The 19,762-nt window shown below is 42.5% G+C and overlaps 1 protein-coding gene across 1 annotated transcript in view; it reads left to right on the top strand.

The window, feature by feature from the left end:
• Window positions 1-19,762, top strand: part of LOC115146011 (neuronal PAS domain-containing protein 3) — a 346,013-nt gene that overhangs the window by 140,688 nt on the left and 185,563 nt on the right. Inside the window, 1 exon segment of the mRNA XM_029687751.2 lies at window positions 18,929-19,011. Within this exon segment, the coding sequence (XP_029543611.2) occupies window positions 18,929-19,011 (83 nt within the window).

Below are 19,762 nucleotides of genomic sequence, written 5' to 3'. Positions count from 1 at the left end.
GGAGGGAGAGAGAGAGAGAGAGAGAGTGAGTGAGGTATAAGGAGAGAGAGAGAGAGAGAGAGAGAGAGGCAACTTGGAGAAACAGAAAAAAGGTTTTTGGTTGGGGGGGGAAAGGGGAAAATCAGGGGGATGCGCTTTCGAGCAAAACTTGGCCTCCATCCAGTGTGGCTGAAATTACACGAAATTATTCAGCTGCCGGGGAATGTGAAATCACACTAATTGCCTTTTGAAGTAGCCTGTAGCTGTGGCTGGAAAGCCAAGGCTGGCCGCAGCTCTGCCTGCCTGTTGTGGAGAGAGCGGAGCACCTCAATCGATTTCACAGCTGATATTCCTCAGAATCAACACTTATTTTACATTGCACGCTGGGGCCCCTTTTAAATGTAAATTTGGTGTAAACTGCACTTGTTGGTTGGTCCTCGATACAAACAAGGCAGGAGGGTGTCGGCATGCAAACATTGAAATAAGCAGAAATTATTTATATTAACTTCAAAAGAAAAAGAGAAAATGCTGCCTGTGCTGCTATGGTCTGAGGGAGAGTAAACCTAGTAAGCAACTTTGGTGTTTGTCATCTGGAGACTAGAGAGAAAATACAGCTGAAAATACAGTTAGCCTAGCGGTTAAGTAACTGAAAGGTCACCGGTTCGAATCCCTGAGTTGACTAGGTGAAAAATCTGTCGATGTGCCCTTGTTGAGCAAGGCACTTAACCCTAATTGCTCCTGTAATTTGCTCTGGATAAGAGCGTCTGCTAAATGACTCAAATGTAAATGTGTAACACACAGTTTGTTGCAAACACAACATCATACAGTAGGTGAACAAAGGATTAGTGAAACAGCCTTGTGAGGGAACTCTTCAAAAATAAAAGTTTGTTGTCATGCAGCCTGCACTTGCCTCATGTCGCCCACCAACACTTTAAGCATCACAGTAGGGGCACCATGGTAAGTTTCAAAGTGCTGCAGTTACAGAAGACAATAGAAGCCTGGACTTCATTTGAATGATGTCCAACTGCAAGTATTTAGCCTAGCCGCCTCGTTAAATTCTCTATTGATCTCTTTTCATTAGCCTTTGCAGTTTAGCTTTCAACCATTTTTTTTCCTGCATACTTTATATAACTGAGTGAGTGGTTGTGTCCAAAATGGCATCTTATTCACTATAATGTGCACTACTTTTGACCAGGGCCCATAGTCAAAAGCAGTGCATTATATAGGGAATAGGGTGCCATATGGGACAATGACAGTGAATCAGAGCAATTAAAAAAAAAATTTTTTTAAATCACATAATTACTCCTAGTTTAGGCAACAGCGGCTATACCCTCACTTAACACCCCAACACGTTCCATTAGGTCATGCTGTCGACAAAACGCGAGTCATTTTATCTCGTTCCAAAACGCATAATCACAACAATTACAAACCACTTTCTGGAGGGGTGTCACTTCTAACGTTGAGATCACCGCCAGTCTGCTGTTCCTTAGCAGCTTCAAGAGAAAATTGTCTGTCGAGCGCCGTGCGGAAAAGGCCCAGTTTGAAATCATCTACAATGTGTTTGGAACAACACAGAACTGTGTCTGATGTTGAAACACCTTTTCATTCTATCCTGTTTGTGACAAACTGTTCTCTGTGTTAAATTGGCTAAAATAAAAAACACAAAAAAAAAAGCACAGCCTTTCTCAGAGGAAGCAGTCGGTGTGTTTGTGTTGTGTTTCTAGTCGGTGTTCAAGGACTGCGTCCAGAATGGCACCCTGTTTATTATATACTGTAATGCACTACCTTCGACCAGGCTTATACTTACTTTAATTAGCACCCTATTCCTCCTTGTGTGAACCCGAAATGGCACCCTTTTTCCTATATAGTGCACTAAGTAGTGCACTCTATAGGGAATATCTCTGGTCAAAAGTAGTAGGGAATAGGGTTTAGAGTTTCATTTTGGACACACACAAGACATACCCAAGGAGCGCTGCACACTAAGTAAGATGGTTAATTAGGGTACAGGAAACTGGTGTCACCTCTGTCTATGGGCTTGTCCGGAATCAATACATTAGAGGTTGTGTGCATTTTACACATGCACCAACGCACACACACACGCGAACACACACACACACACACACACACACACACACACATACTTTTGTGAATTCAGGCTTGAAACATTTCACACCTTTAGGCCCTTAGCACTGTCTACAGCAGTAGGTAGTAGGACCCCTGGGGGCCTATCCACAGGAGAAGATTCCTGAGACATTACATTACATTTAAGTCATTTAGCAGACGCTCTTATCCAGAGCGACTTACAAATTGGGACCATAGGCATACTGCTAAAATTCACATGAGGGTTACTTCAGGGGTACTCTGGGCAGAGCAAAGAGCTCTGTTGGTGGTTCAGTAACTACAGAAGGTTGGGAACCACTGGTCTACAGGGTGTAATACCTAAACACCAAGGTTAGCAAGGTTATATCACAGCATTATCTCTTCATTTGAAGTCAAACACACCGAAAATTGAGGCTTTTCCCGTCTGATTAGTTGGATGATAGCTAGGTGGAACATAGCTCTAGACAAAGAGAGGCAAAGGCCGGGGCCCGTGAAACACGTTTGTATTCGCCTCATTACCTTACAAAGTCAGCTGAGGAAATGCTAGGAGCACCCTTGCTACTCCAGCTAGCGCCTGGTCGAGTGTGTTTGCTGACATGCATATTCCCATCTGTGCTAATGAGCAGACAGCTAGGGAAGGAGTTTCCTTCAGCTCCCAGCCCAGCGGCATGGTGTTGCTCTGCTCTGGGCTGGGTGGGAGGGCTGGAGGTAAGCTTGCGGGGTGAGAGGTTGGAGGGGGTGTGTGCTCCGGAGCTGAGGCCTCTGCGCCCCGATGCAGAGGTTCCCTCCTCTGATGTGACTTTACTTACTCACGCCTGCTGATGATGCAGCTGATCTGAAAACCAACATTCTTATTCGTCTCCCATGTCTACTGTACTGTAGGAGACATGACCCACTTCTCAATTTGTCCACGCATCAATTTGGCTCATAAGGCTTCTTAAACTGCTGCCTTTTCACAATAATGTTCTACTTTCAGTTGTTTTAAATCCTTCCTTAATCCCTCTGATAATTATATGCCCTTTACCCCTGAGACAGCATTTAAGACAATGCATACTATTAGGTCCTTAAAATCAGCCTAATATTCATCATTAGAATCTAGACATGCTGTCTCTATTTCTGTCTTGGAAATGTTTCCTTGTTTACATGTGGCTCAGGACACAAGCCAATACTACTGTCCTATTCTGCCTTCCCTGTCCTCTCCTTAGCACATGATAAAATGCTCGCCCGTTGCCTCAACCAATCATGGTTTCAGTAGAGCAGTTAAACTATTTTATGGCAGGCACCCTCAAAGCTGTAGAGTCTTAAATTCTCCCTGTAATGGTAGATTAATTTCAGTCTGCCTAATGCAATCCAGGACAAAATACTTTAAACTCGTTTGGGGGGGGGGGGGGGGGGGTGGAGTGAAGCAATCCGTGCACAATAGCAATCTGTCTGCAGGAAGAAAAGAGAGAGAGAGAGACCTGTTGGCACAAAAAAAAGGCAACCACTGGAGCACAAAACTCCATTGTAAATACAACCTACAGTATATTTATCTGTTTATTTACTTTCCCTTTCATACTTCAACTATTTGCAGTATGTTACAAAACAGTACATAGCCAATAATATAACATTTGGAACGTCTCTATAATTTTTTAAATGTTGTGAGTGTAACATTTCATCTTAATTTCTGATGGTTCATTTCGCTCGTTTATTTATACTGAACTGAAGTATACATGCAACAAATTCAATGATTTTACTGAGTTACAATTCATATAAAGAAATAAGTCAATTGAAATACATTCATTAGGCCCTAATCTATGGATTTCACATGACGGAATACCTTTAAAAAGGTAGGGTCGTGGATCAGAAAACCAGTCCACCATTTGCCTCATGCAGCGAGACACATCTCCTTTGCATAGAGTTGATCGGGCTGTTGATTGTGGCCTGTGGAATGCTGTCCCACTCCTTGTCAATGTCTGTGCAAAGTTGCTGGATATTGGCGGGAACTGGAACACGCTGTCGTACACGTCGATCCAGAGCTTCCAAAACATGTCTGGTGAGAATGCAGTATGCCATGCAATTGTGTTCGCTGTCTGTAGTTTATGCCTGCCCATGCCATAACCCCACCGCCACCGCCACCATGCATACCTGTTCACAACGTTGACATCAGCAAACCGCTCGCCCACACGACCCCATACACGTGGTCTGCGGTTGTGAGGCCGGTTGGACGTACTGCTAAATTCTCTAAAACTACGTTGGAGGTGGCTTATGGTAGAGCAACTAACATTCAATTCTCTGGCAACAGCTCTGATGGACTTTCCTGCAGTCCGCATGCCAATTGCACGCTCTCTCAAAACTTGAGACATCTATGGCATTGTGTTGTGTGACAAAACTGAAGTGGCCTTTTATTGAAATTGAGTGGCCTTTTATTGTCCCCAGCACAAGTTGCACCTGTGTAATAATCATGCTGTTTAATCAGATTCTTGATATGCCACACCTGTCAGGTGGATGGATTATCTTGACAAAGGAGAAATGCTCACTAACAGCGATGTAAACAAATGTGTGTGTAACATCTGAGAGAAATAAGCCTTTTGTGCGTATGGTAAATTTCTGTGATCTTTTATTTCAGTTCATGAAACATGGGACCAACGCTTTACATGTTGCATTGATGTTTTTGTTCAGTGTATTTCCCTTTTGTTAATTGTCTATTTCACTTGCTTTGGCAATGTAAATGTATACTTCCCATGCCAATAAAGCCCTTTCAATTGAATTGAAATTGAGAGAGGAGAGTGAGAGAGCGAGAGAGAGCATCACCAAATCTCAAATGGAACTGTTTCCCTCAGCAAATTTTCTACCAAGGGGAAGTCTTTCAGGGTTCTGTGCCATCTCTTTCTGCCAAACACAAACAGTAGCTACAGTACTGCAGAGGGCATGTATTCACCAATGTCTTTTTAGTGTTAATATAACCACTTTTTAGCTGTACACAGACAGACATAACAAGTGGAAAAAGATCTGAGCTAGAGTATAGTCCTTGTTTTACCTTCAGCATGCTAGCAGATACCATAGACTTCTAGCAATTGTGATGGCTAGACAACCTCATCATGCAGTACAAGGAGGGATAGATAACTTTAAGCAACACCTGTATTAAACAACTACAAGGAGGGATAGATAACTTTAAGCAACACCTGTATTAAACAACTACAAGGGGATAGATAACTTTAAGCAACACCTGTATTAAACAACTACAAGGAGGGATAGATAACGTTAAGCAACACCTGTATTAAACAACTACAAGGAGGGATAGATCACTTTAAGCAACACCTGTATTAAACAACTACAAGGAGGGATAGATAACTTTAAGCAACACCTGTATTAAACAACTACAAGGAGGGATAGATAACTTTAAAACAACTACAAGGAGGGATAGATAACGTTAAGCAACACCTGTATTAAACAACTACAAGGAGGGATAGATAACTTTAAGCAACATCTGTATTAAACAACTACAAGGAGGGATAGATAACTTTAAGCAACACCAACTACAAGGAGGGATAGATAACGTTAAGCAACACCTGTATTAAACAACTACAAGGAGGGATAGATAACGTTAAGCAACACCTGTATTAAACAACTACAAGGAGGGATAGATAACTTTAAGCAACACCAACTACAAGGAGGGATAGATAACTTTAAGCAACACCAACTACAAGGAGGGATAGATAACGTTAAGCAACACCTGTATTAAACAACTACAAGGAGGGATAGATAACTTTAAGCAACACTTATATTAAACAACTACAAGGAGGGATAGATAACTTTAAGCAACACCAACTACAAGGAGGGATAGATAACTTTAAGCAACACCTGTATTAAACAACTACAAGGAGGGATAGATAACTTTAAGCAACACTTATATTAAACAACTACAAGGAGGGATAGATAACTTTAAGCAACACCTGTATTAAACAACAGATAGAATGGAGGAATAAGAATGATAAAATCATACTGTACATTCAATTGAACCAACATGATAATATGTACTGTACGTTAAATGTGATGCTGCACTGCTATAACCTTACTGTACTGGACTGTTACTGCAGAGTATACATACATTTCATATTTTGACATGGTAAGTCAGTGTTAGGTCATGTCTGCTTCTTGTTGCAGTGAGCAGCAGCCCTCTGTTAAGGACAGCAGTGATTAACCTCTCCTGTTTCTCCTCTCCTCTGCGGTGTAAATATATATCAAGTCAGGTTAATATGATAAACCAGCGTCTCACCATCCGCTGTAAATCAAACCAAGGGCTACAGCTCGCCCTGATAGGGTGAATGCCTCCTGAACCGAGGTAAATGTTTGGATTTGTATCAACCTGGCCAATGTCTGTCACAGGGGTGTGTATGTGTGCACGTGGGTGCACACATGACTGTGTGTGTGCATGTGTGTGTACAGGGGAGGTGGAAGGAAGGCTTCACTTCTGTTATCTCTCCTTTCAAACTACTGACCTCTCTTGTAGTAAATGGATTGAGGCCCCATTCTAAATCAACGCTGACTATTTAACACAATGAAGGAACTAATTCTTCCCATTTAACTCAACATTTGCAATAAGATGACTTGTACCCTAATGGTTTCTAATGAATTGTTCTCTCCTTTTCTCTCTCTCTTCCCTTCCCCTCCTGCTTATTCGAAAAGCATAGGCCTACACAGTGCACCACTTTTGCTGCACTACATATGTAACAGGGCAGAATTTGGGATACAGACATATTCAGGACAGTCAGCGGAATTGACCCATTTTATCTAATGCATAATGTTAATTTCAAACCCTTAATTTCCTTTAAATGAAAATTGGCTTAGCAGCTAGATGGATTGTCAGTAGGCAGGCATCAAACCACCGAGCATGTCCAGGGGTACCTCCCAAATGGCACACTATTCCCTACGATAGTGCACTACTTTTTTCAAAAGTAGTGCACTATAAAGGGGAAGAGGGTGTCATTCGGGATGCATGTGTTGGAGATGTGATGTGACCACGGCCAGTAGGCCAGCAGTTCAGAGTTTACTGAACGTCCAGGTAGTTTCTCTTCCCTGGAGTAACGCTGCTTCTGATTCCTACTGAAATCCAGCTGGAGAATATCACTAATACCTATCCCTTTGTGTCAAGTCTACTTTCTCTAGTTCTCTGAGTACTGGACTGTTCAAATGTACACGAGGTGTAGGGGGAAGTCAGGTCGTCGTTTGACTAATTTGTGTGGCTTGACATGCTTGGCAGAAGACAGTTCAGTGGTAGCGTTTTAGCCGCCAGTAATAACATTACGTTTCTCTATTGAGTGATGAAGGCATCGGTCATTAATTTATCACAGAGAGAGAAAGGAAGGGGGAGAGAGGGAAGTGTCCTCATCATTCACCTTCAGTGGTTTGTCTTGACAGGTACAAAGTTGAATAGTGGATGAATCCAGTTTAGTGACACCGCATAAGGCCAATGTAAACACGCTCAAAGAACTTCAAAGTTGTGTTAATTGTTTCTTACACATTTGTGTTTCTTGCCCGGGGGCGTGTGCATGCGCGTCCATGCATATGTGTGCGTTTGTGTGTGTTTGTGTGTGAAAGAGAGAGTGCTACTCTGACATGGTTTGCTTAATGTGGTCTAATGTGGTCTGTGTAATGAGAACCAGGGGCCTTCACTCCTTTGTAGAAGTAGCAGCGTCTCTGTCTTCTTCCCACGCTGTGTGTCCTCTGCTTCAGCACCTGATGAGACCACGTTACACTCTCTTTACCAGACACACGGCCAATCACACACATCCGCTCTCATCTCCAAACCAGTTGTACTGTACATTCTCTCTATAGAACTGGGTCTAGGGATGTAACCATATAGAATATTGTAGCGCCTCAAACCACAAAGTCCCTGGTTTGAATTGACTGGATGGGTTCTGAGAAACCTAAAATTAATCTGGGCCTGTATGTAGTGGGAAGTTACGGTCTTGTGTGGTACAGCATTGAATTGAATATGTAACTCTAGCCATCTTGCTTCAAAGGATGTACTACTTTTTGTTATTAGAGAACACACCCACATTGACCATGTCTCGCTCTCACTTTTTATAGTACACGATAAGATTCTTTCTTTGCATTTTTATACAGACAAAATCCCATTGAGATTCAAAATCTCCCTTTCAAGGACACCTGTCCCATTCTTAGCCGATGTGACATGTTTAGTTTTATTCCGAAGCGTTTTTGTCCCCCACAATGAGATCGGGGAGGGGACTGTAAGATCTGTCTCCGTCCGTTAGTACATTCGTACATTTGTACTTTCATTCATCACGCACGATATCTCAGACAGCGCTGGCCCGATTTTTAGGAAACGTGGGTGAATGATGCGTCCTGCCATAGAGATCTTTCATTTACAAAATTACACTGATTGGCCAAATGGTAACAAGCGATTGAAAATGCAAACTTTGAAAGGTCAAGCCCTAACCCCGTTTGACCAAAAGTCATGAAATGTGGTACATATGTCCCTCTCCTAATAAAATAAACACATTTGTCTCTTCTAAACATAAGGTTCACCATAATGGATTTTACACCATTTTGAATTTTGTATGAAAAAAAACACACAAAAAAACACTTACAATGCTACTCCTGCTAATAGCTGATCGACACAAAACTTGATATGTGGCATCTTATGGACAAAGGTCTCTCAATGCAATACTTTCCAGACTAGTACCTAAAAACAACAATAAACATTCATTCAGGCCTTGGTCGGGCACATAAATGCATATAAATCAGTCAAGGATATTCGTATTGTAACAAAATGTGGTACACATGTTGCAAACACTGTGAAGACTCAACATTTGCAAGAACACATGGTGGCGCTATAACGGGCACATGTTTATAGCTCTTGATCTGTTTGACTCACACATGCTTAGGGATATGAGTCTAGCTAACCCACACGATATCTCAGACACAACTGGCCTGATTTTGAAAAAACGTCTTGCCAAAGAGATCCGCCATTTAAAAAATGACAGTGATTGGCCCAAGGGAGGCGCTGCATCATTTGTGGGGGACGACATGTTTTTGTTGCCTTATTTCTTTTATGGCAGAGACTTAAATGGATAGAGTGACCTGGCCATTATGTTTTATTGGTACCATCGTGACATGGACATGGACCTGATCAGGACACTTAATCAGTACTCAGTTTCCCAGGAGCAGCTCACTATAGTATCCCCTCTGCTGCTAAGCCTACACAACCAACATGTCTATCTAGAAGAGCGAGAGAGAGTGAGAGACAGAGAGAGACGCTGACCGGCTGCAGTTGATAGTCCTCCTCTCCTCTCCCATTTACCCTGGCTGCAATCTAGACCCCACAGACAGACAGATGGAGCGAGGAATAGAGGGATCTCTTACTTTCCTATTTTCATCCTTTCATTGGTGGAGCATGCCATTGTAGTTAGCTCCTAATTACTCTACGGCTGAGACGTTCCAAATATTCCCCTGGTGGTAATATTCTTCTGCCTGAATGAGTCATTATGTTGTTTGGCAGACTGAAACAGACTGAAACAGACTGAAACAGCAGCCCTTCTCTGTCTGAACACTATACGGCTCATGTTCTACCCAACCTCACACACAAGCACACGCACTAAGGGCACCCCCCCATCACTTCCCATCCCTCTCCACCCACTTTGTCAGTTCGTTTCCACGACGACCCTCCCCACTGTGGCATGACAGGTTGTTCAGCAGCCTATGAGGCACTGATCTGCCTTACTGTCTGTACGACTGTAGGCATCCTTTTGTAGCTAGGAGTATAGTACCCCTCTCATACCCCATCTAACACCTTTTTATCTAAAGTATACCACCAGTATATCATAGCTCTCTTTCCCTTCCTCCCTATTTACATTCCATCACACCCCTACTGTTGCGTCTTTCACTTATTACCTTTCTTTCTTTGTTACCTTCTCCTGCTATCGCTTTCTGACCCCTCCACTCACAATATTTGTGCATAGTATATAAACACACATACACAAACGGAGGCCCGCACACACACAGCCATGCATGCACACACGCACGTGCACACACATACAAAAACACACAAATTCAGACAGACAGACACACAGACTGGTATGTGTAATCATCTTTGCTGTCTTTTTGCTTGGGTGTGTGCCAGCTGGTGTGTGTTAGAGTCAAGGACAGGAGTAGAGGACAAATAGGAGGGAGGGAGGAAGGGAGGGAGCTAGGGAGGGAGGGAGCTAGGGAGGGAGGGAGCTAGGGAGGGAGGGAGGGGTTATAGAGCGTAGAGATGGCTAGCTGGATTCTGCTCTTAGCTCTGTTTATTGTGTAGTGTGGTGTCTGTCTGGACAAGGGGACTGGGAGAGAGAGACTATGGAAATGTAGGCTCCTCTACCACCCTATAGCCTTTTCAGTGCACTACTTATGGGCCCTGGTCAAAAGAAATCCACTGGAAAAGTGTTTGCCTCTTGAGTTTCTCTATATTTGCATATTTTTGACACTGAATGTTATCAGATCTTCAACCAAAACCTAATATTAGATAAAGGCAACCTGAGTGAACAAATAACACAACGTGTTTACTTATCTCATTTATTTAATTAGCAAAGTTATGCAACACCCAGTGCCCCTGTGTGAAAAGTCATTTCCCCCTCCCTGGTTGTCACCTTTAGCTGCAATGACTACATCCAAACGCTTCCTGTAATTGTTAATCAGTCTCTCACATCGCTATGAAGGGATTTTGACATCTCAATTTGATTTAGGTCTGGACTTTGACTAGGCCACTCCAAAACTTTACATGTGTAGCTTTTCAGCCATTCTGATGTAGACCTGATTGTGTGTTTTGGATCATTGTCTTGCTGCATGCACTTCAGCTCTCAGACGGATGGGCTGACATTCTCTGATACGGAAGTGGAATTCACGGTGCCTTCAATGATGACAAGTCATCCAGGTTATTCAGCCAGCTGAAAAGCTACACATCTAAAGTTTTGGAGTGGCCTAGTCAAAGTCCATACCTAAATCGAATTGAGATGTTGTAGCAGGACCTGAAACGAGCAGTTCATGCTGGAAAACCCACAAATGTTGCTGAGTTAAAGCAGTTCTGCATGGAAGAGTGGGCCAAGATTCCTCCACAGCGATGAGAGAAGCTGAGCAACAACTACAGGAAGCTGAAGAATCATTTTTAAATGTTTAAATGTTACTTTTTTTAAACTAGGCAAGTCAGTTAAGAACAAAATCTTATTTTCAATAATAGCCTAGGAACAGTGGGTTAACTGCTTGTTCAGGGGCAGAACGACAGATTTGTATATGATTTAGATATGAACTTGCAACCTTTCGGTGACTAGTCCAACACTCTAACCACTAGGCTACCCTGCCGCCCCATTGCAGCTAAAGGTGGCACAACCAGTTATTGAGTGTAAGGGGGCAATTAATTTTCCCTCAGGGGCATTGGGTGTTACATAACTTTGTATATTAAATAAATGAAATAAGTATACATGTTTGTTATTTGTTTACTCAGGTTCCCTTTGTCTAATATTACATTTTGGTTGAAGATCTGATAACATTCAGTGTCAAAAATATGCAAAAGCAGAGAAAATCAGAAAGGGGGCAAACCGTTTTTCTCAGCACTGTATAGGGAACAGGGTAACATTTGGGAAGCAGACTCGAACAAGCCCATAGAGCCACATTGATCACATACCATATTTTCTATTACACCCAGTCATTCATGATCTGGACTTTTTCTATTAAGGATGATTGGCATATTGATAACACCTGAATTATTCAACACTATAAGTGTCACGTTCTGACCTTAGTTCTTTTGTTATGTCTTTGTTTTAGGTTGGTCAGGGCGTGAGTCGGGGTGGGTTGTCTATGTTCGTTTTTCTATGTTGTGTTTTGTGTTTGGCCTGGTATGGTTCTCAATCAGAGGCAGGTGTCGTTAGTTGTCTCTGATTGAGAATCATACTTAGGTAGCCTTTTCCCCACCGTTGTGGTGTGGGTGATTATTTTCGGTTCTGTGTTTTTCTTCACCGTACAGGACTGTTCGTTTGTCGTTTTGTTGTTTTTCCAGTGTTCAGTTGTTTCATTAAAGAACACTTACCACGCTGCGCATTGGTCCTCACCTTCTTCCACCGCCAACGGCCGTTACAATAAGCGTATTTAACGGTTTGGATACCATCAAATTGAATTCATTTCATTACTACGGTAGCTCATCTTTTTAAGCGTTTTCGAGTGTTGTTGCGAGCATTTACGGCGTAAATCCGTAACATATACATAAATTAGATGTTATTCTGATAATAGGAATGAAAGATGGATCAATATTTTCTCACTGTATCTAAAGCAAAGTCCTGCTAACCTAAGCTAAGTCAGGGTTAGCTAACTGTCATAATGGCTGTAGGTCTTACGCAGCTCTTACTGTCCTCCATCATGAATGAAAGGTTGTTGGTATTTGTGAGTTCTGCTAAGGCGAGCTCTGCTCTTCACATTTGGGGCGTGTTTGCCTTGCAGCGCCCAGTCTCAGCCTGCAACGAGTTTATTAACAGAAATGCGTCAATGCATTTCAGTAATGGATTGTTTGTTTGGTTGCGTAAGCCTTCATAACTGTGTAGGGCAGTCCGGGCACTCTGTCTCTCTCTTCCTTTAATGCAGTTTGCCATAATGAATGCATTTCCAAATTCAATGAGTTTTCTTCCCCATTATTTTATTTTGCTCATCCTAGCGTATTGATTGGTTGAAAATGCCCCTTGAACTTGACCTCTCCCGTGTTGCTCAATGCCAATAATGCTGTCGTCTTCTCCTCTCCCTGCCAGCCAGCCCACCTCTCCTCTCCCTGCCAGCCAGCCCACCTCTCCTCTCCCTGCCAGCCAGCCCACCTCTCCTCTCCCTGCCAGCCAGCCCACCTCTCCTCTCCCTGCCAGCCAGCCCACCTCTCCTCTCCCTGCCAGCCAGCCCACCTCTCCTCTCCGCTGAGAAAAATATCGATAGCTGTGTTTAGCATCTTTGGGATGCTCAAGATGGCTGAATGTGTTTAGATATTTCCCCCGACAAGCTTGTTGACGGCACCAGCTTTTCATGGCGCAAATATACTATTATTTGATAGATTTGATTGAAAGTTAAATTAAAGGCAGAGGGTCTTGGCTAAAGCCTGTCAGTCATTTGTATTTTTTATGCATTATATAAACAGAGTGTACAGTATGGCACACCTTGAAAGTACATTTTAAAAAATGCACACAAATGCTGGTTTGAGAAAGCTCCCCCTCAATGCCATACACCAGGGGTCTCCAATTACCCCCCGTCAAGGGCCTGGTTGGGGAGCCGGAAAATAGTTATAAATAATCTGTACACTGCAAATTGATGGAAAGAATACCAAACAGATATAGTATTTGACAAAAACAGAATCATTTCACTCCTGGATTACATTGGTATATGTTCACATATGCTTCTGTATTCATGCGTGGGAATATTTGGTAACAGATTTATTGAATTTAAATCACTTTGAACTGAGTTCCTAATGATTTTACAGTTCTTTGTGTCCAACAACGGAAAATTATGTAAAAAAAAACGTTAAAAAACATTTTTGTTTTGTTTTGCTCAGAAAACTTGGGTGCCAAATAAAAATCACCCTCAGGCCGAATTTGGCCTATTGGGGAACCCTTCCAAACACTTTTATTTTTCATTGTCACATCAGTGTCTGTGTGCTGTGACCTCATGTTCAAACTGCAGCAGGAGACAATATTGTATTGTTACAGGTACTCGCCTCTCTGAATAGCTCTAATTTATTCTGCTATTCTCCTCCTGCAGCTTTGATATGAATCGCAACTGGACAATACTTGTCACCCAGAGTGCTCTGCCATGCTCTCATACAGCCCTCTTATCAGTGGATCTGACAGTTGTTTCTGGTGATGAGGAGGGGAATGGCACAATGATGAAATACAAAATCACTTGAACAGGGACTTCAGGGCCACTACAAGAGACTTTCCATAGACAATTATTCCTCACTGAGCCGACACTCAAGGTGTAATCTGGGATCTGTACTAAAGAGAGAGAAAGACAGAGCTGGAGATATCCACTCAGCCCAGTCCAGGTTCACTGTACAGCCGACGCACACAGATAGCATGACTAGAAAGGGTAAGGAGGCTAGAAAAGGCCACAACAACTGTTGTACTATCAGCCAGTCAGTTAGTTTTACAATAACCTAAGATTCAAATGTGGGAGAAAAAAAAACATTCTGAAGAGGTGGAACTATTTTAGAAAATGTTCATCGAAATATTATTTTCTGTAATCCTAATTATTGAATCAAAATCAATCAATGAATTGAGACAAATCCAAAATGTCAGTGTATAGTACGCGTATTGTTAACACCTGTTCGCTTCAAGCAGCAGACAGACTGACGCTGAAATGAAAGACTCCTTCTTTCTCAGGCTTACTCTGAGACTGGTCATTAGTGTTAGAATCACCGCCGTTAAAGTTTGATGACACAAATGAGCAGAAAGATGAACATGGATTATTAAACAGACCATCATGAAAACTTAAAACGAGTGAAAGATGTTAGAAAGGAAACTAATTAAAACAAATGTTTCAGCCTCCGTCTTCATCAGGATGACTTATTAATTAAGTATCCGGCCGGTCTGTGGAGGAATACTACGACATGTGATCAGAAGAGCTTTCATTAGCCGGTGGTCAGTAAATGATTGAATGGACTTTCAGTTTCCACTGTGAAAACATTTGGGGAGTATGTAGACTGAAGGATACGGAAGGAGAATTGATTTAATCTATAAAGGAATTTGTATTTTAATCAAATTAAATGTAAAAAAAAATAAACACTCTTAAAACCATACATTTCAGAATAGGCAGATTCTATGTTTGAAATGCCTGAAGGGTGTGAATTTTGAACCATTGTAAATGTACTGTAATTTAATCTTTTTTTAATTTTTTCTTTTTACAAATTGACATTGGATTTCCATTTTTTTATATAAGATTTCCAATGGAATATAGATCACATTGGTATTATATTATTTGTTATATATGAAAATACTTCAAGCACACACTATAATACAGAGACACAAGAGCCATATAGAAATCTAATAAGAAATGCTTTTGACATGCACACTTGATTTCAGTGTATCTATTTCAGCACAAAATGGTTCATCAACAAGGACAAAATGGTATTCTTACTATCACATTCAGCACATGGAGGTGAATGTGACTAAAACAAACAGGATTATGTGACTGGATCCATAGTGACTGCTGTCTCCCAGGTTGTTGGTAGTTGATACGGGGGACACAGCGTGAGATGGGGATTGCTGTTCTGAGGACACTGAGGTAATTCACTAGCCACAGCTAGGGGTCCCAGGAAGGAAAATATAACTTTTGTTGATCTTGATGTAACTATGGGATCATCCTGGCTGATTAAAACGCACTGGTGGCCATGGCAAACTGGAGGCGAGAGAGTGTGTGTGTGTGTGCGTGAGTGCGTGCGTGAGAGAGAGAGAGAGAGAGAGAGAGAGAGAGAGAGAGAGAGAGACCAAAATAACAGTTTTGGGTCCATTGTGTGTAGTTTGTGTTTGTCTGTGTGCTGGGTTAATACAAGTTTACCATTGTAGCGGTTAACGGATCACTAAGGAAGTGGTTGCACACAGTGTCCACAGTTTCCACACCACAGTGAGGCTCCTCATAGTGAGGCCTTTGACAGCCTGATGAATTAGGCCTGACAAGAACCAAAATGGCTGTCCTCCGTGCCAGCTGCCAGTTGAGCATTTACACTCTGTTAATTGAATTGGCAATTTGTGTAACAGTACCTGCCCCAGAGTCTTTGGTGGTGCCGGAGCTGCCATTTAGCCCTGCTCTAATCCAGAAACTAGGGAATAAGAACACTAAGCTTCACAAGAAATTACTGCAGATTTAAAATGACAGTCGGGGCCCCTGTTGCCAATTTTCCATTAAATGAGAAATAAATTAACAATAGCAATAATGTTGACTTATAAAACTGAAAGTTAAATTGACTTTCAAATAGCACTGCGGTTTAGAAATTGCCACAGTACTGAGAATCAAATTGCAATATATTGCAATCTTGAAACCAAATGCTGTTTGTGACATGGTTGTATTAAACAGCCGACATTAAACATTGAGAGTGGTAAATGGAAACTGATATTTTCACATCATAAAGCCGCATTAGTTTAAATTAAGGAGGGTTTTCACCCTGATTTGCATGCACACACAGTTAGTTTGAATTTGGATTCTGAGTTAATACTGTTTTTGCCAATCCACTAGAGAGAACGTTTAATAATGTTCAGTACCTCAGTAGCAACGTCAGTTGTTATTGGTCAGATTTAAATATGGAGCTAGTGCAAAGTCGATCAGATGTTGTTTTTGTTTTTATTACGACAAATGATAGAAGCAGAGACTTTTCAAGCGAAGGTTATACTGTGCTGTGCATTCCTCATTATCTGAGTGTGATTTGAATGCAGTTTTCCATAATGTCATTCTGTTCTTACCTGGTGTATAGTGCATTAATATATTGTTAATATACGTAATACTTGTTAGTCAGCCCTTAAAAATACAAATAAAACATTTAAGTACATTAGCACAGGTGTCAAAGTGATGTTTTTACAGTCTCGCTGTCATTTTACGAGTCTCCTTAACAATATTGAAATGGGGGGGGGGGGGGGGTAATATCAAAATCACCCTCGTCAAGCTGCATTTATAAATCGTGAAAAATGTGATGGGTTAGTGTTAGCCCCTAACATAATAGAATCACAGTCTCCAGCTGGTTTATATCTTTATTAATCAGTCTACTGTGTGGATTGGGACACATTTAGATTCGATTGCCTCCACAATATTTGGTCTCCTGGACTGAGTGTCTAACAAAGTGTGTGTGTGTGTGTGTGTGTGCGTGCGTGCCTGTGTGTGTGCGTGTGCGTGTGTGAGACAGGGACAGTCAGACACAGTAGTCTGTAGGTGACGGGCCATCTGCACCCAAGGCGCTGCTCTGAATTGCTAATGTGTGTGTTATTAAGAACTGTGAAGGAGCTGTTGGCAGGAAGAGGTGCTTCAAGGTGGCCACAATCCTTCACCAGTGGTGCCAGTTTAACATTTCAACTTCTTTATTATAAAATATTAACCACGTATAGTTTCCCGTTTTCAAAAGATCCCCAAGGTCAAGGAATTTTCCGCATATAAAGCAATCTGTCACTTACTTCCATGCCGGGGCTCTTTTAGCAGGGAAAGAGCCCTGTCTGACTGTGTGATGATGAGGGCCATTGTAGGAGAGAAATAATGATTCCCTCCACTGTGTCGGCCAGGATATAAAAGATGATAATTGAAGTTGGTCAAGTGTGCTTTGATCTGTGATATTTCTGCTCTGTTCTACATGAGCTGCCTGTTGGAGCTAACGTATGGCCCGGGTGTGTGTCTGAGTGCTGGGTATTGGTTCTGTGCTGGGTCACAGTGTGTGTGTGTGTGTGTGTGTGTGTGTGTGTGTGTGTGTGTGTGTGTGTGTGTGTGTGTGTGTGTGTGTGTGTGTGTGTGTGTGTGTGTGTGTGTGTGTGAGGCCACACAGGCCAGCATAGTGCATCTGAGGACTGGGTTCTAGCTCCCTCTGCTGTCTCTATGTGTCAGGGCTCTCTACTGGTACTGTTTGTTTGGGGTTGCCCTGACTCCGCCTCATGCCTTGTTTGTATCCTCCCCAACCAATGGCGGAGTACTGTTTGTGTGTGTGTGTGTGTGTGTGTTTGTGTGTATGTGTGTTTGTGTGTGTGTGTGTGTGTGTGCGTGTGCGTGTGTGTGTGTGTGTGTCCTGGACTGGTCCTGCAGGTGTTGTCTATCCAGTGCATGTTGTTTGGCATGGGCCCCGCTCCTCAGGGAGGGGAAAGGGCTAACTGCTTACAGCATTACTGGAGGGGGATGTGTGTTTACCATGCTTGGCCTGGAACAGGGAATACAGTGAAGGACAGAGGCCCCTCATTGTGCAGTCTGTGCCCCCTCCCGTCCACCCGGGGCCTGGCCTCTGACTCTAACCCGTTCCCCTGGCTTCTTCCCAGAGGAGGCCCTGTTTGCTCCTGCTCTTTGAGAGTCTTTAAAGGCCATTCAATGCTTTTATTACATCATTAATTGCACTTAATTCAGCAACATTACCCCAATTCCTGGCTAAACTCTGAAAATTAAGTACAGAGCACTTTGTTATAAAATTCACCATAATGAGCTCTGGTGGGAGTTTGAAAGTTACCTCAGGCCATTTTTACCAGTAACGGGTAGCATGGTGCCTCTCCCTACTTTTAAGTTGGGAGTATAGAGAAAATACCCCAAGGGCACAGTCTCTGGTTAGTCTGCTATGCAGCAGAATCAATCGCATGATATAATCCCTCATTTAGAAACAAGCCTTTGTACCAGCCAGCGAATCATTGAATATGCAAGCTAGCTGCCCTCGATAATGGCATTGTACTGTACGAGTTCCGCCCTTTGATGAGCATCGCTACAGCACTTATTACTGTAAAGTTATCATAGTGGGCGCTTGATGTCAATGATGTCAGCTGTTGGTTCTCACTGTCGTAGCTAACCTATTGTTCGTAAGGTATTGGTGTGTGCCTTTGTGTTGTGTGCGTGTTAACATGCAACTGCATTTATGTACTGTGTCTGTCTGTCTGTCTAGCTACATGTTTATGTATTGCCTAGTAATGTATGTGCATACAAACCCAGTCAGCCTTATACCCGCCCAGTGTGTGTGTGTGTGTGTGTGTGTGTGTGTGTGTGTGTGTTTGTGTGTGTGTGTGTGTGTGTGTGTCTGTGTGTGTGTGCGTACGTGCGTGTGTGTGTGTGTGTGTGTGTTTCACCCAGTGTGTGTGTTGTCTCACCATGGCTCTGTCTGTTGTGTTGTGTTGTGTGTGTACAGCTATAGGAGTACAGCGAAGGAGGACTCCCAGTGCAGTAGCCTCAGAGATCTTCGAGCCACACCTCGGGAGCCACATATTGCAGGTAGGATGATATGAGATCGCACTATACCACAGAACACCTGTCCTGTCCTGTCCCACAGGCACCACCACCCTGTTTAACAAGCCTGGTATTAACGTTATTGTACAGTTACAAGGGTTGTAAAATTCTGATAATTTTCCTCAAATTCCCAGAGTTTCCAGAAATTGTGGTTGGAGGATTCCCAGATATCCTTCTTATTCACTCCTGATTCCCAAAATATTCCAACTGCTATTTCTGGAAAACCATCATTTTGTTACCATAATTTTGTTACCATAATTTTGCAACCCTAGATATGCACTGTGTCTGTTTGTCTGTCTGTCTAGCAACTCCCCACACTATTCACATGGGTTATTACTGACATCTAGTGATACATTTATCCACCAAAGCAATTGACATTAAGGAAACGATTTAGTCTAAAACGACTTACGATAGCTAGTATGTGATTCCTGCAAAGACCTTGGCATTGCTGTCATCATGCTCTTACCAACTGAGCCTCACAGTAGTAGGTTGACAGGGGAGTGTTAATTCATTCCTTTCCCATCTTGTCCAGAATTCCCCCCCCACCTACTGTCTCGATCCTGCAACAGTTCTATAACCCTGACAACTTTCCTGTCCTGTCCCGATAAAATTCAATCCCGCGCAGAAATCAGAAATCACTTCATCCGTTAGCTGCCTGCACCCTGCGCTCTGCTGCTTGTGAGTTTCCATAGTAACGGCCCCGTTTTGGGTTGCATGCTCATTTTTCACTAGACAA

This window comes from Oncorhynchus nerka, linkage group LG18, assembly GCF_034236695.1.
Source record: "Oncorhynchus nerka isolate Pitt River linkage group LG18, Oner_Uvic_2.0, whole genome shotgun sequence".
In the NCBI taxonomy this organism is placed as follows: Eukaryota; Metazoa; Chordata; class Actinopteri; order Salmoniformes; family Salmonidae; genus Oncorhynchus; species Oncorhynchus nerka.
The sequence above is the reverse complement of the archived record's forward strand: the minus strand, read 5'-3'. Positions and strand labels throughout refer to the sequence as shown.